Source organism: Carassius auratus, chromosome 37 (assembly GCF_003368295.1).
Source record: "Carassius auratus strain Wakin chromosome 37, ASM336829v1, whole genome shotgun sequence".
Lineage (NCBI taxonomy): Eukaryota > Metazoa > Chordata > Actinopteri > Cypriniformes > Cyprinidae > Carassius > Carassius auratus.
Window position 1 is genome coordinate 8,928,274 of NC_039279.1, and position 12,892 is coordinate 8,941,165.

Consider the following 12,892-nt stretch of genomic DNA (forward strand, 5'->3'; position numbering starts at 1 on the left):
TCTGTGTTTAGCTGAGCGGTTTATGGCTTGATGGGAAAGAAGGAACTGATAAATAGTGCTACTGTATTCAGTGAACTTTTTGACTGGAAATGACAACGTTAAAAGAAAAACAGTTCTTTGCCCTTTTGGTTTTCCATATTTTATAGTTTTTTTTTTTCTTCTTTTTTTATTTCATTGTCATTTAGTATTTTATACTATATATATTTTCACAATATTTACAATATTACTTTTTTTTCTTTCAAAAGAACATAATCGAAATATTTTATAAAATGTATGCATTTACTGTCACTCTTGAAAAATGTAATGCATCCTTGCTGAATAAAATTATGAATTCATTTAAAAAAAAATCATGCTGAGAGGAAGAAAGGAGCAGCCAAATCTTGTTTTAGACGTACATTTATAGTAGCTTCACTCTTAAGTACCCACAAAGATGAAGAGTGAATGGGGAAGTTTGCATGTTCTGTTCTTCATTATATCTAAAGCCAAGTTGCAATGACTAGCACAGAGATAAAGTATCCTCCTCTACCTCTGACATCAAACGCACCCTTCTCTCATGTGCCAGGATTGTAGCTTTGATTACACAAAAACCCTCAGGAACCAGCAGAGTACAGAATAAACACTGAGCTCAGCCCAACACACAATCAATTTGACGCTGTTTTTGTTGCCAGTATATTATGAGCTAATTTAGGCCACGCTGAAAAAGGCCATGCTGTTCTTGCACCATCAATAATCTAAAAAAGCATTCAAGGGTGATATTTCTTGGTAATATCTGAACATAGAAGGTCTCATCACAGTTACTTCCTAAAATGAAAATGCAGTAAATCAGTGAAAGCGTTTGGTTGTTTCTCGTCTGTTTTAACTTTTCCCCCTACAGTATATTTCCATGTCTTCTTGCGTTCATGTTCTGTGTTAATATTGTACCACATCGAGGTTACCATGTTGAGAAAGTGTGCCAGGTGGCAACTGAGATCACTGGTCCTTTGGTCTCTTGAAATGTGTTGTAATTTCCCCCACCTGAAAAGCACTGGAAAATAAAAGTGCTTTCTGTGAGCTGAAATGAAAGAAAAAGAAATAAAGACAGACTTTCCATGGTTTAGAGGGGGGAAAAGAAAACGAGAAGTGTTTATATGAGTTTGTCATCAACCATAATTGTTTGCATGCAGCCTGGGAAATGAGGGAGACTCTGGAGGGCCTGCGTTGTCATGACAACACCAGGTTGTCACATGTGCTGCCAGCGGGGCCCAACCAACCAAGGCCCAAATCAGACGGTCTTAAACACATTGTAACTCACACATGCATGCTCATTTGCGCTCATATACACACAATCTCTCTTTCTCTTTTTCCCTCTTTCAAACAAACTGACTCGCACACTAATGAGGTTCTCTAGTGGGCACATTGATTATAGACACCAGGGGCCACGTGTAGAAAACTTTGTGCAGATTTTATCCTAAAAGTGTGCACAAAAGTTTTCAGATTTTTAAACCGGTGTTGTAACTGCATTGAGAATGGAAATGCATATGAAGAAATTTTGATTTTCTCTAATCTTTCAGTTTTTCCATGCATATTTTTTCCCTCAGAATTTTACAATCATTTAAAATTTACAAATATTATATATTCTATTCTATTAGACCTCTCATTCTAGTGCTTTCTAGGATTGCCTTCTTCACTAAACATGCAATGCTTCCCTGCCCTAGCAATTCAGCCAAAAGAAAGTCTTGGAAGGCAGTATAATTATGCCGCCTACCTTTGGGTGCAGTCTTGGCATTAAGAGAGTGTCTATGGTGATGTAAAACGCTGCCTGCGGGGACAGCACACTAGATTTTGGAAGTGAATCTTTATTGCAGCAAACTAAATGAGTGATATTCTGTTAGGTATTACCTTTATTTACTACAGTTGTTTTTGTTTAAACACAGATGGAGCAATCTGGCCAAATGACTTGCGTTAGGTAAGAAGCCCACACTTCTAATGGTGCGCCTCCAGATGGGAATAAAGAACGGCAAACAGCCCTGAACTCTTTTTCCAGAACTTGCTGGCCAGCCTTATGATTCTCATCTTTCTATTCTGTAGCTCACGCTGCTCTAGTTTCCTATTTTTGATTTGTTTGTGTTGTACTTTCACTTTTTTGTATTTTTCTTTCTTCTCCTTATCATGACCAGCTGCTCTTTTACCATAAAATCCTGTCTTTTTTTGTTGACAGTTTGTTTGTTAACATTCCCTTTTGATTCTTGCCACAGTTGTTGATATGTACGCCCTTGGTTGGTTCATATTGGCCTCACTGTGATGTTAGAGATCTTAGTTCAGTATGAACAGTTGACCTCTAAGATGGACTTCAGATCCCATGCCAAAAAGAAGTATACTTCAAGTTTATTTTATTAAGTATACTGAAGTAAAGTTCAACTACATTTTAAAGTATACTTTATATAGTAAGTATACAAATATCAGCATACTAGTAATTTGATTTAATAACTGTAAGTGCACTATTTCAGTACTCCTTGGGATTAAATTGGCCAACTTCCTAGTATATAAAAGTATATTTTTAAGTATACTTTAAGTATAACAGTAGTAAACTTTGAGTACGCAACCGGATTACATATATTTTCTTTTTTGTTTGTACTGCAACTATACTAAAAGTAAACTTATACTGTATGTGTACTGAAAGTTTACTAATTAAATACTTTTAGCATTTTAATACACTTCTAGTATAGTTTCGGTAAACTACAATTTTAGTAGTTTTATACTGCAAGTATATTTGTACATTTTCTTTAAGTGAAAATTACATCATACTATAAGTATACTACTATGTAGAGCTGTAATCGGACCTTAAAAGTTAGGCGCGACAGGACCCGAGCCCGACAAGTAGGCTACATTTTGAATGACAGCTTTTTAAAAGCCCGAACCCATTTACAGCCCGACATTATTTAAATACTCTTTTGCCTTTTGTCAATAATGAGTCATTTATACATGTTTTAACATAATTTATTCATAGCTAACATAGACTAGACCACTTGGAAGTTGGAATAAAGAAATAAAATAAGTCCTCTGTGACATCGTAACATCTCAGCATTCTAGACATAGGCTCATTTATCCTATAAATAGACCAACGCACCAATAAAAATGAGTCATTATTGACAAATTTAATTAAGATAAATTTTTAATTAAGATGGGTATTTGGCAATAACGAAATTAAGATAAAGGCTCCGCTGGATTTGCTTCGCACTAGCAGATGATATTTAATAAAACAATAATGCCAACATTAGCGTAAATACTCTGTCCACATTGTGCATTTAAGACTCAATGAATATTTATTCATCATTTGAAAAACCTTTACTCACAGAGATTAGGCTAGGTCTACATGTTTTTGTGGAGGAAAATGATTGAATCCACTGTAGATGTCTTCAGCGCGTTCCTGCGCTCACTGATGTCACTCCTGCGTCATTATTCACTCATTATTCTCATTATAAACATGGTCAAAACTTTTCCACACCTCAGACTTTGCTTTAGTTGCTGGTGCAACCAAAACGTAATCGCCAGAGGCAAGCCTTCGTTACACCTACTCAGCATCCATTTTCGCATCTTTCTCGAGCTAATCGAAACACATCACATGTTACCATACACGGTTACCTCGCAAACCGGAGCGCGAGCTCGAGCCCGGCCCGAGCCCACGTAAGATGACATAAATTAAGCTCGAACCCGGCCGAATTCGCCGGGTCCCATCGGGTCCCGTCAGGTTTGGGCAAAGATCTTCAGCTCTACTACTATGTCCCTATTTAGGTATTAATTTGTATATATTTCGTTATATGAGTTTCTGAACATACAAAACATTAAAAGAAAGAAAAGGGAATCTGCTTGTAAACAAAAACATTTTATTGCAGCTTCATGCATTCTTTTTTTATAAATACTTCAATGTGGGTAAGTTCCGTAAATAAAAAAATTATAATATTAAAGAAATAAACAAAATTTTTAACAAAAAGCTGAAAAAAGACTATGACTATGTTCAAAACGTAGATGGCTTGACAGTTATAACCTCTTCATGGGTCGACATTTTATGTGATGCTGTTTTATTTCTGATCGTGTTAGATTACATATTGAAGCATCTGTTGTTTCGGTTTCTTCTTCGCTTGTGTTTTGGAAATTGTGTACAGAAGGTGAGTAATAGCGCCACCTACCATATAACAATGAAAACATTGATTCCTGGAGCACAAGTAGCTATGGCGCAAATATATTTAGGCTTTTTTTAAGCCAGCTATACTTCAATGTCATTTTAAGTATATTTCTGAGAAGTACTGTACATAGACCACATTTCTGAGAAGTACATAAAAAGTAGACTGAAAGTATAATTTCCTATTTTGTAAAAATTAAAAGAAGTATACTAATAGCATACTTCAATAAACTTCTTTTTCATACGGGATAAGATGGATGATGCCTCAGCTGTTTTGATATTGTTAGCTTTTGAGGATTCACAGCTGCAGACAGTCATTGGAGCCAGTGAAGCGGATATTTTTGTCCTCACATTTCTAGGAAAAGGAAGAAGGGACACTCTCATCCAGGAGGCTGTATGATTGAGCTGACCACTTTCTCTCTCTTTCTCTTTCCCTCCGTCCCAAAGCCTCCAGACAACGGGCCTCCTCCCTTGCCAAGCTCTTCTCTTCCTGAAGGTTATTATGAGGAAGCCGTTCCGCTGGGCCCTGGGAAAGCACCAGAGTACATCACCTCTAGTAAGGATAGTTTTTAACACCACACTATTAATATGTTATACGTTTTAGAGTTATGCCAGTAATGTAGCTGCATCTGTGACCTAAGAAAGGCCAGAACATTTTTGCATTAATTTCAGTACAATTCAATAATCAGAGTTGTAATTCTTTTCTCAGATTATGACTCAGATGCCATGAGTAGTTCATATGAGTCATATGATGAGGAAGAGGAGGATGGGAAGGGGCAGAAGATGCATCACCAGTGGCCATCCGAGGAGGCCTCCATGGACCTGGTGAAAGACGCTCGTATCTGTGCATTTCTGTTACGAAAGAAACGCTTTGGACAATGGACCAAACTGCTCTGTGTCATAAAAGACAACAAATTGTTGGTGAGTGCACACACACACTCTTTTTGAGAGTACAGCATCTGGCACACTTTACCCCACCAAACTATTTTAGGAAAAATGCTTCATTTAATAATTAATGGTAAATGTTTAGACTAACATAGCCAATCTTTAGTTTTTCTACATTAGTAATCATATCAGTTTTAGCATAAAAATGCTAACTTTTTATATGCTTATCTGTTTTTTGGTGTGCCTATATGTATGGTCACTTGATAAGAAATATCAAGACCGTTTACCCACTGACACATCTTACCCCACTGTCACATTGCCACTATTTCCAAGCAACTCTGCTTGGCTCGTCTCAGCTTATGTTGTAGTGTGTAAACAAAATGATTTCAGAGGAACTAATATGTATAGGCTAAGCAGCTTCCCTAATGTGTTTCTCTCTGTCTCTCAGTGCTACAAGTCGTCCAAAGACCAGACTCCACAGATGGAGCTCCTCCTGTCTGGCTGCAGCATCACACACATTCCCAAAGACGGCAAGAAGAAGAAGCATGAACTAAAGATCGTCCATCAGGGAGCTGATGCTCTGGTGCTTGCCGTACAGAGCAAAGAACAGGCCGAAGAGTGGCTTAAGGTAACCAGAAATCCTAAAAGTGGCCAGACAGCTCAAAAAGTGCTAGGTTCATATCCATAAGATTGTGCTCGATGAAAATCTGGAGTAGCTTATTAGAAAGCAGCTGTCGACCTGCAGGTTTTTCTGGTGAACCACACGGATATGCTCGTCTTTTCGGTATACAGTAGAAGTTAAACAAACCAGGAGTAACAGTCCTCGGGTCCAGCTGTTCAGTGTTTGTGTTCAGTTGGGTGTGTTGGGTTAAAAGCAGGTTGCTCTGTATACTAAATACAGAATTATACATACTATTACATCTTTGTTCTCGGGTGTCACATCTGTATATTTAGATTTAGTTTATATCCACCCAGTTCATTTCAACTCCTTGCGCAAGTCTCTTGTGAAACCTAAACTTTAAAAAGCGTTTCTTGGTTTAAGTTCAAAGGATTTTAATCTTAACGGCTCTAGAGATGGTGCTTGTTGATAACTTGTTACTTTGATAGTCTGTTCTATATCTGTTTAAAGCAGTTTTCCTCCACATCTGGTTTTCACAAACATTGTGAACCATGCCAGTGAAAGTCTCTGAGCTCTCGTGTGACGGATCTTTGAGTTTATAACCTGAAAGCAACTTATACTGCAGATAAATCATTAAAACCAGCTGCAGTCAATGGACGATTGATGGAAATTGCAGTTCCCTCATTGGTGTCCATCACTCCTCTGGTGGCTCTGTTTCTAAAGACATCACTCATTGCAACGTTCTCATTTATAAAGACAAAAAAAAGAGAGATTTTCCTATTCTGTTACTATTTGTCCATATCGTAATGAGCTTCTGTTTATTGATTTGCGGACAGGAAGGCACATGCAATTAGCTGTGCAGCACCTTAAAGTGGGTGTGGACATCAGACTGCAAATATGCAGCAACAATAGCTGTAATTGCGGTATAGGAAGGGGGCAAAGTGCTGTGCTGTTTGGTCTGTAATTGATTTCTGCTTGGAATAAACAGAAACCACCCTTCCTCAAGGGGATTTGTTATATTGTGTTTCAGTCATGCACACACTACTCAACAACTCAATGGTGCATAGGGACTCATTCCCAAAATGAAGAAGCATGTTCTCTCTAACTTCAGTAATAACCTGGGAAAATAATTTATTCCACAATTATTATTAAAAGAAACTTGAATATTCCACTTTTTTTTTTTTATTCAGCATCTAATGTCTCCCATGTAATTATAGTTTTATATGCCTGGGAAAATAATGAAAATCTTAAAAGTCTTGGGAAAGTGATAAAATTCCTAGAGTCCAGTTTATTTATTTTAAAAATGTTATTCAAGCTCCAATTAAAATTAAATCAAATAAATTATAGCAATTAGAAATGTGCTCTTTGTAAGTTGTTGTTTTTCAAAATAAGTCTTTGAATTTTTAAGAATTTTTTTTGTTGTTGATATATTTTTTTTTTCTAGAAATTAAATCATTATTCACAGATGCAGACATTAGATCATTAATAACATAGTAAATGACCCACTGATTCTCTTTTAAATACTCACAAGATGTGGTTGTTTCAGAATGTGTTTTGCTCTGCTTCAATGAAAATCTTTTTTTTTTTTTAAGTGGAACTAAATGTTTTATGGGAGACATTAGTATTCAAATAGTGGAATATTAGGCGACAAGGAAACATTTTTAAGCTTTAATGGAATACTTCATGTCTTCAAAATAAACTAAGGAACAGTAAAGAAACCCAGAGGTGTCTGTGGCTCATAGATGCTTTATCCAGTTGACTAATGATTAATCTATGGAAAATGTTGGCTTGTTGTTTTTCATTTTTAAATCATTTTAGTGTTGTATCGCACCTCTGCATTGTTTTCTTCTTTGTTCTCTCTCCTTCTTTTCCAGTCTTCATTCGATTAGTTCACGTAGCTCCTCTGTTCTGATCCTTTGGTCAGGCCTGGGGAAATTCCACCTCCTGTCTTTCTTCATCCCTTCGTTCTTCTTTCTTCTCTATTTTTTGTAATTTGACTCTCCTCTGCCCTTGGCATGAATGGTAAGATATGGAGTGCATTTGTTCTCCTGTTAGTCTTTGTCTATTGTAGCAATGAACATGACCACTGTATAATGTTGAAACTTTTATTCTTCTTTTCAGTTCCTGCTTTCTGTTGCGTTGCATCTTATTAGCTACTGATTGTGTTGGTTTGTGTTTGTGTGCTGACTGGTGTGGAATTGTTAATTTCTGCCCATGCTGAATGCTCGTCATTGGCTTTGCTTCGCTTCACTATCTGTTGTGGCAGTTTGGTTGTCTACAAACATTTGTTTGACTGGTAAATATGACTTTGATTGTTGGATTTCATGCAGTAGTTCTCCATATTAACTCTTCGTTTGAAAATATCAATGCTAATGAGGGCACATTAGCACGGCACAAAATATTTTTTGACTGAGCGTGTCCCAGAAACCCACTTCTTTGCAGTCAAAGCCAAAGAGTGAGGCCACAGCCTGCAATTTTCCCGCGAGCCCAATTATGTAAACCGGTTGCCAAACCCCAACGTGCTGCGTCAAGTTACGACGCTCAGAGGAGTTCAACTAAAATGATATTTGGTTATATATGGGTCTTTGACATGGGGGCAGTTTGGGAAGGGGCTGTGTAGGGTGTGTAAAGGTGAGCTTCTCTCATTGTGATAGATCTCTGTATCCATCTTGTTCACTCGACACCACTGGTTATGGGGTTTTTTGGGTGTTACCCCCAGGTAATGTGAGGTCACACTTATGTGGCGGCGAAGAGTCTGTGCAGTTTTGAGATCTCTGGATATCTCATTCACACAGAGCCACGAGAGCAATGACGCATGTAACAGCCTTCCAGCTGCACTTCCAACTGCATGTGACGTGTGGAATCCATTTGAGCGCATGTGCATGGCAGAACGTGGAGGTGGTGGAGAGTTTGTGCTTGTGGCATCTGTTTGACTGGGAGAAAAGAAAGTTTCGGACTATTCAAGGGTTGCCATGTGAAATAGAATAAAATTTCTAGACCTGAAAAAACATGAAATGAATATAATCTAATAAAATAATAAAGTCTTGGAAAAGTCATAAATTTGTTAGATTTTTTAAATATATTCACAAAATTTTTTTTTTTATAAGTCTAAGAAAATGTCTCTAGTTAATATAATTTGTTCTAGCTGTAGGAATGTAAACAAATGTATCAGCTAAATTGATCTTTGTGAGTGTAATATCTGAAAACATTTTTTTTTTTAATCTTAATTCCAGAAAATTCATGAAATGTATTGAGCAAAATTTGTGGGAACCCTGTTAAACATCATAAAAATAGATTTTTTTTAAATTAGCATTTCTTTATTTCTAATGGAACAAGCATCCCATTCATTTAAAAAGGTATATTGAGAAAAATAGAATTTCTGCCTGTTATTTTGCGCTTCTGTGGTTTCTTTAAGGTGATGAAGGAAGTCTGCTCTAATGGAAATGGAGTGGTGGACTGTGACGGAGCTGGCTCTGGTTCCCCAATTCACAAAGCAGAGCTGGAAAAGGTGCGAATTCTTAATTCTATTTCTGTATAATACTTTGCATGTGCGGGTGTACTATGCCTGCAGAGTATGTTGGATCTACCTACTGTACATGCAGGTTTGTGAGACTGTGTGGCAGTTTGCATGCTTGCCAGCTTGAGCACACCTCAGTACCCTACACAGACGCCTCCTATCAGTATTCTTGCACAGTGGCTCTCCTGCCAGGGCATGGAGGGCTATAAAAGCTGCATATGCATACCAAATTCCATCTTGCTGTGGATGTGTGCTGCTGGCAAGGCTAAATAGATGTGGGAGGATATGTGATCTTATCATTTTTGGAAAACACATTCTTTCATATGCAGTATGCTGTGACTGCGATTTTTGCAGCATGCGCATGTTGCACTTGTTTATTTGTGTGTTCTGTTTTTAAGACAGATCTAAAGGGGGTTTAATGTCAAACCTCTTAAACTGGCACAGCATGCATGAGCCTAGTCTAATTATTCGCACTTAATGCAAAACAAATGTGCTCCGAATTTTGTTTGGGTAGACTGCAGAGGTGTTTGTGTATGCACTTTAGTATTCTGACTCTTTGTGCATGTATATAATGTGTCTATCTATAAACAATTGGTCATTAAATGAAATGTAACAAGGAATTCACTGTTATTTGTACCATTCAGTGTTCTTTCTCCTGCTTAAATGCATGTTTTTTTCTGTAACTGCAAGCATACTGTAGCTGTAACCTTACTCTTGTTTTGCAGAAGCTGTCCTGCGATCGACCCAGTTCAGATGGAGAGCCCTGTCATGAAAATGGCATCTCAGATGGCAAAGATCCAGGTGAGTCTTTATGTTCAGTCCCTGTTTTGGTCCATATCATCATTGGAGAGGACAGATGAAGAGTTCATGTAAAGGGAGAGTATTTTGTGTCTGGAAGCTAATCTATCTATAGCTGTCTGTCTCTCTAAAATATGTGATTCAATATTTGATTAGTATTTGATAGGCTGATTTAGTATTATTTAATAATATTTTTCACCATCAGTTTGTCAGTCATTTTCAGTTGTTTTTGACTGCTGAATTCTGCTGGGGAAACCTGTCGGTTACTAGATAAAATAGCTGTATTAAATAAAAATAATAATAATTTGTCTGCTAGTGTTTTAATTGATGAAGTGAATTTTAAATCTTCACTTTTTTCGGTTAAAACAAAAAACAAACTTAGTGACATAACAGAGCAACAGTACTTGAATAAAGAACAAATTTATATGAATTGAAAAACTCCATTGTTTGAACAATGCCAAAGTCAAAGCAAGGAGACCCTCTTAAATAATCGAATAGTATCATTTATCAAGTATTTACACCACGCGGTCTTAATCTAGGATTGAACTTTTCGGGACATCTGTTTCAGGTCTGTGGAAATGTTTCTTTCTTATTTCACTTTGACACTGCCTTGTCTCAGATCTTTCTGTGAAGAATTGCTTAATTTGAGTGGAATCCAAAACTTGTGAATCTGCAAATTGTGTGTGAATGATAGCTCAGTATCACGGCCACAAGCCGCAGTGACTGCTGTGCTGTTTTCACATGAGTTATGGCAGCTGATCTCTGATAAGCCGACGGATAACAAGGACTGGTGTCATATAATAATTCCTGTGAAAGTGTAAGGGTATGGAAAGGTAATGAAAAAGGTATTTGTTTTTATTTTATAACAAAGAATTAAGGGTAGTGTTTCTTGGCAGCAGAAACACAAACCACCTCTGTCTGATAGCACCAGAGATATTCTTATATCAAACCAGCAGCCAGCTGCTGCACTTCTTTGATGAAAGATGGAATACAAATAAAAATAAAACATTCGTCATATTCTTTTCAGTTGTCATAAGTGCTGAGACACTGTGAAATCATATTAGCCTGATCGCAGAATTTTCCTTCATGATAAAATGAAGAACTATGTCTGTATAGGTCCTTAAAGGTCCAATGGTTTTTGCATCTGTGTCTTTGGGTTTTGCCTCATGCCTGAGGAAACTTTAGAGGACTTGGGTTCAGATGGGCTTAGCTTTAATTAAAGGAGTCGCCAACTAAGATGTAATCTTCTACAGTAGAGCTTGGACCAAGTCAGGCCTTCAGAAAAGCGAGAGTTTCCCTCTTTTTATGTATTCTCTGTCCTTGTGAGCTGCCTTTGTAGTAGGCCTTTTAGAGAAGGAGAAAAGCCTGTAATTTGTTGTGCTGCAGCGTCTTACACATTTTATCCAAGTCCAGATCCCAAAATGCAAGTTTGCTAACATTGTCCACCATTGGTTTGGAATAAGATGTGACCTGAACGGTTTTCCACAGTATGTCCTTTTACCCTCAGTGCTCAAGTTTGTTGTTCTAGATCTTTTGTTTCTTACAATACCATGACCACAGACCACACTCCTCAGATAAAAGTATCTGAACAACTTGGAGAAGAACGGTGTTGGTTTCACGCACTGTAAAGGATTTAAGTCTGAAGACGGGTCCTGTCATTGTCAGTTCAGCCTTTTACTCTCTGGTCTAAATGACTAACATTTTAAAGTGAACAGATCTGTCATTTTCATTATTTTATAATCTTTTTATAAAATAAAATAAGAAAATCATCTTTTTCCCACCAAATCCATCCCACAAACGAAATATTTTCCAAACCCATCCCTTGTTATAGTTGCAACACCAGCGGGTTTCTAGATAACTAGCATTTCTGTACAATATATTACTTCACAAAATCCCATACATATATTTCACACTGTGACACTAATTTGCTTTTTTTTTTGTGCAGCCAAAGGCAAGAAGAACTCTAAATCAGAGCAGAAAGGCACGGTTGGACGTGTGACTGGAAAGAAAATCACTAAAATCATAAGCCTGGGCAAGAAAAAACCATCTACAGATGAACAGACCTCATCGGCGGAGGAGGATGTCCCAACATGTGGTGAGCGGTTGCAGTACCATTTTGATATACACTAGCATTCAAAAGTTTGGGGTTGGTAAGATTTTTAAACGTTAAATTCTAATCTAACAGTTTATAATAACAGATTTCATTTTAATATATTTTTAATATATTTTTCATCCTCTCAGATATGCTTCCAAAACTAGTTGCTGTCTAGTTTTTTGCACCTTAAGTTTTCTTTCTCCATCTCTTAATTAAACACATTACCCAAACAAAGGATTGTCTTGCTCTCTATTCACACAACACCTAGATTTGTGCTATTTTCATAACATGAGAGTCCTAACATTAGTGATTGATAGCCATTGAGGTGTGATACTGAAGCATTCTAGTTGAAGTGATTAGTTAACAGAAGAAATGGACGGCAGCGCGTTAGTGTTTTGCTTAATACTTGTTTGTAGATCTGTTGTTGATATTATTACTGGCTGCTAGGACGAAATTAAATAAAATTTCCGTTGGCTAAGGAGGAGCCGGTGTTATTTGCATTGCTCCCTTCCTGCACTTAAATGGTGCTTTGCACAAATACAATTCTGTTTAATCAGCAAGGATGCATTAAACTGATCAGATTTATAACTGTATTTACTATTAGGCATACATTTTAGATTGTCCTGTACAGTGACCAAATCTATAAAGTAAAAAAAAAAATTATATTTCAAATAATGCTGTTCTTTTGAAACTTCTATTCATATATTTCTATTCCATTAGAAATATATGTATCACGGTTTCCACAAAAATATTAAGCTGTTTTCAACCAATAGTAATATTAATAAGAAATATTTTTTGAGAAGCAAATCAGCATATTAG

The 12,892-nt window shown here is 36.9% G+C and overlaps 1 protein-coding gene across 3 annotated transcripts in view; it reads left to right on the forward strand.

Moving 5' to 3' along the window:
* Positions 1-12,892, forward strand: part of LOC113056101 (actin filament-associated protein 1-like) — a 45,115-nt gene that overhangs the window by 26,849 nt on the left and 5,374 nt on the right. For all 3 annotated transcript variants that reach the window (XM_026222597.1, XM_026222596.1, XM_026222598.1), the window contains exons 4-9: positions 4,607-4,715; positions 4,869-5,080; positions 5,493-5,672; positions 9,079-9,171; positions 9,906-9,981; positions 11,924-12,073. In XM_026222597.1, coding sequence (XP_026078382.1) covers positions 4,607-4,715; positions 4,869-5,080; positions 5,493-5,672; positions 9,079-9,171; positions 9,906-9,981; positions 11,924-12,073 — 820 coding nt within the window. The remainder of the gene's footprint in view (positions 1-4,606; positions 4,716-4,868; positions 5,081-5,492; positions 5,673-9,078; positions 9,172-9,905; positions 9,982-11,923; positions 12,074-12,892) is intronic.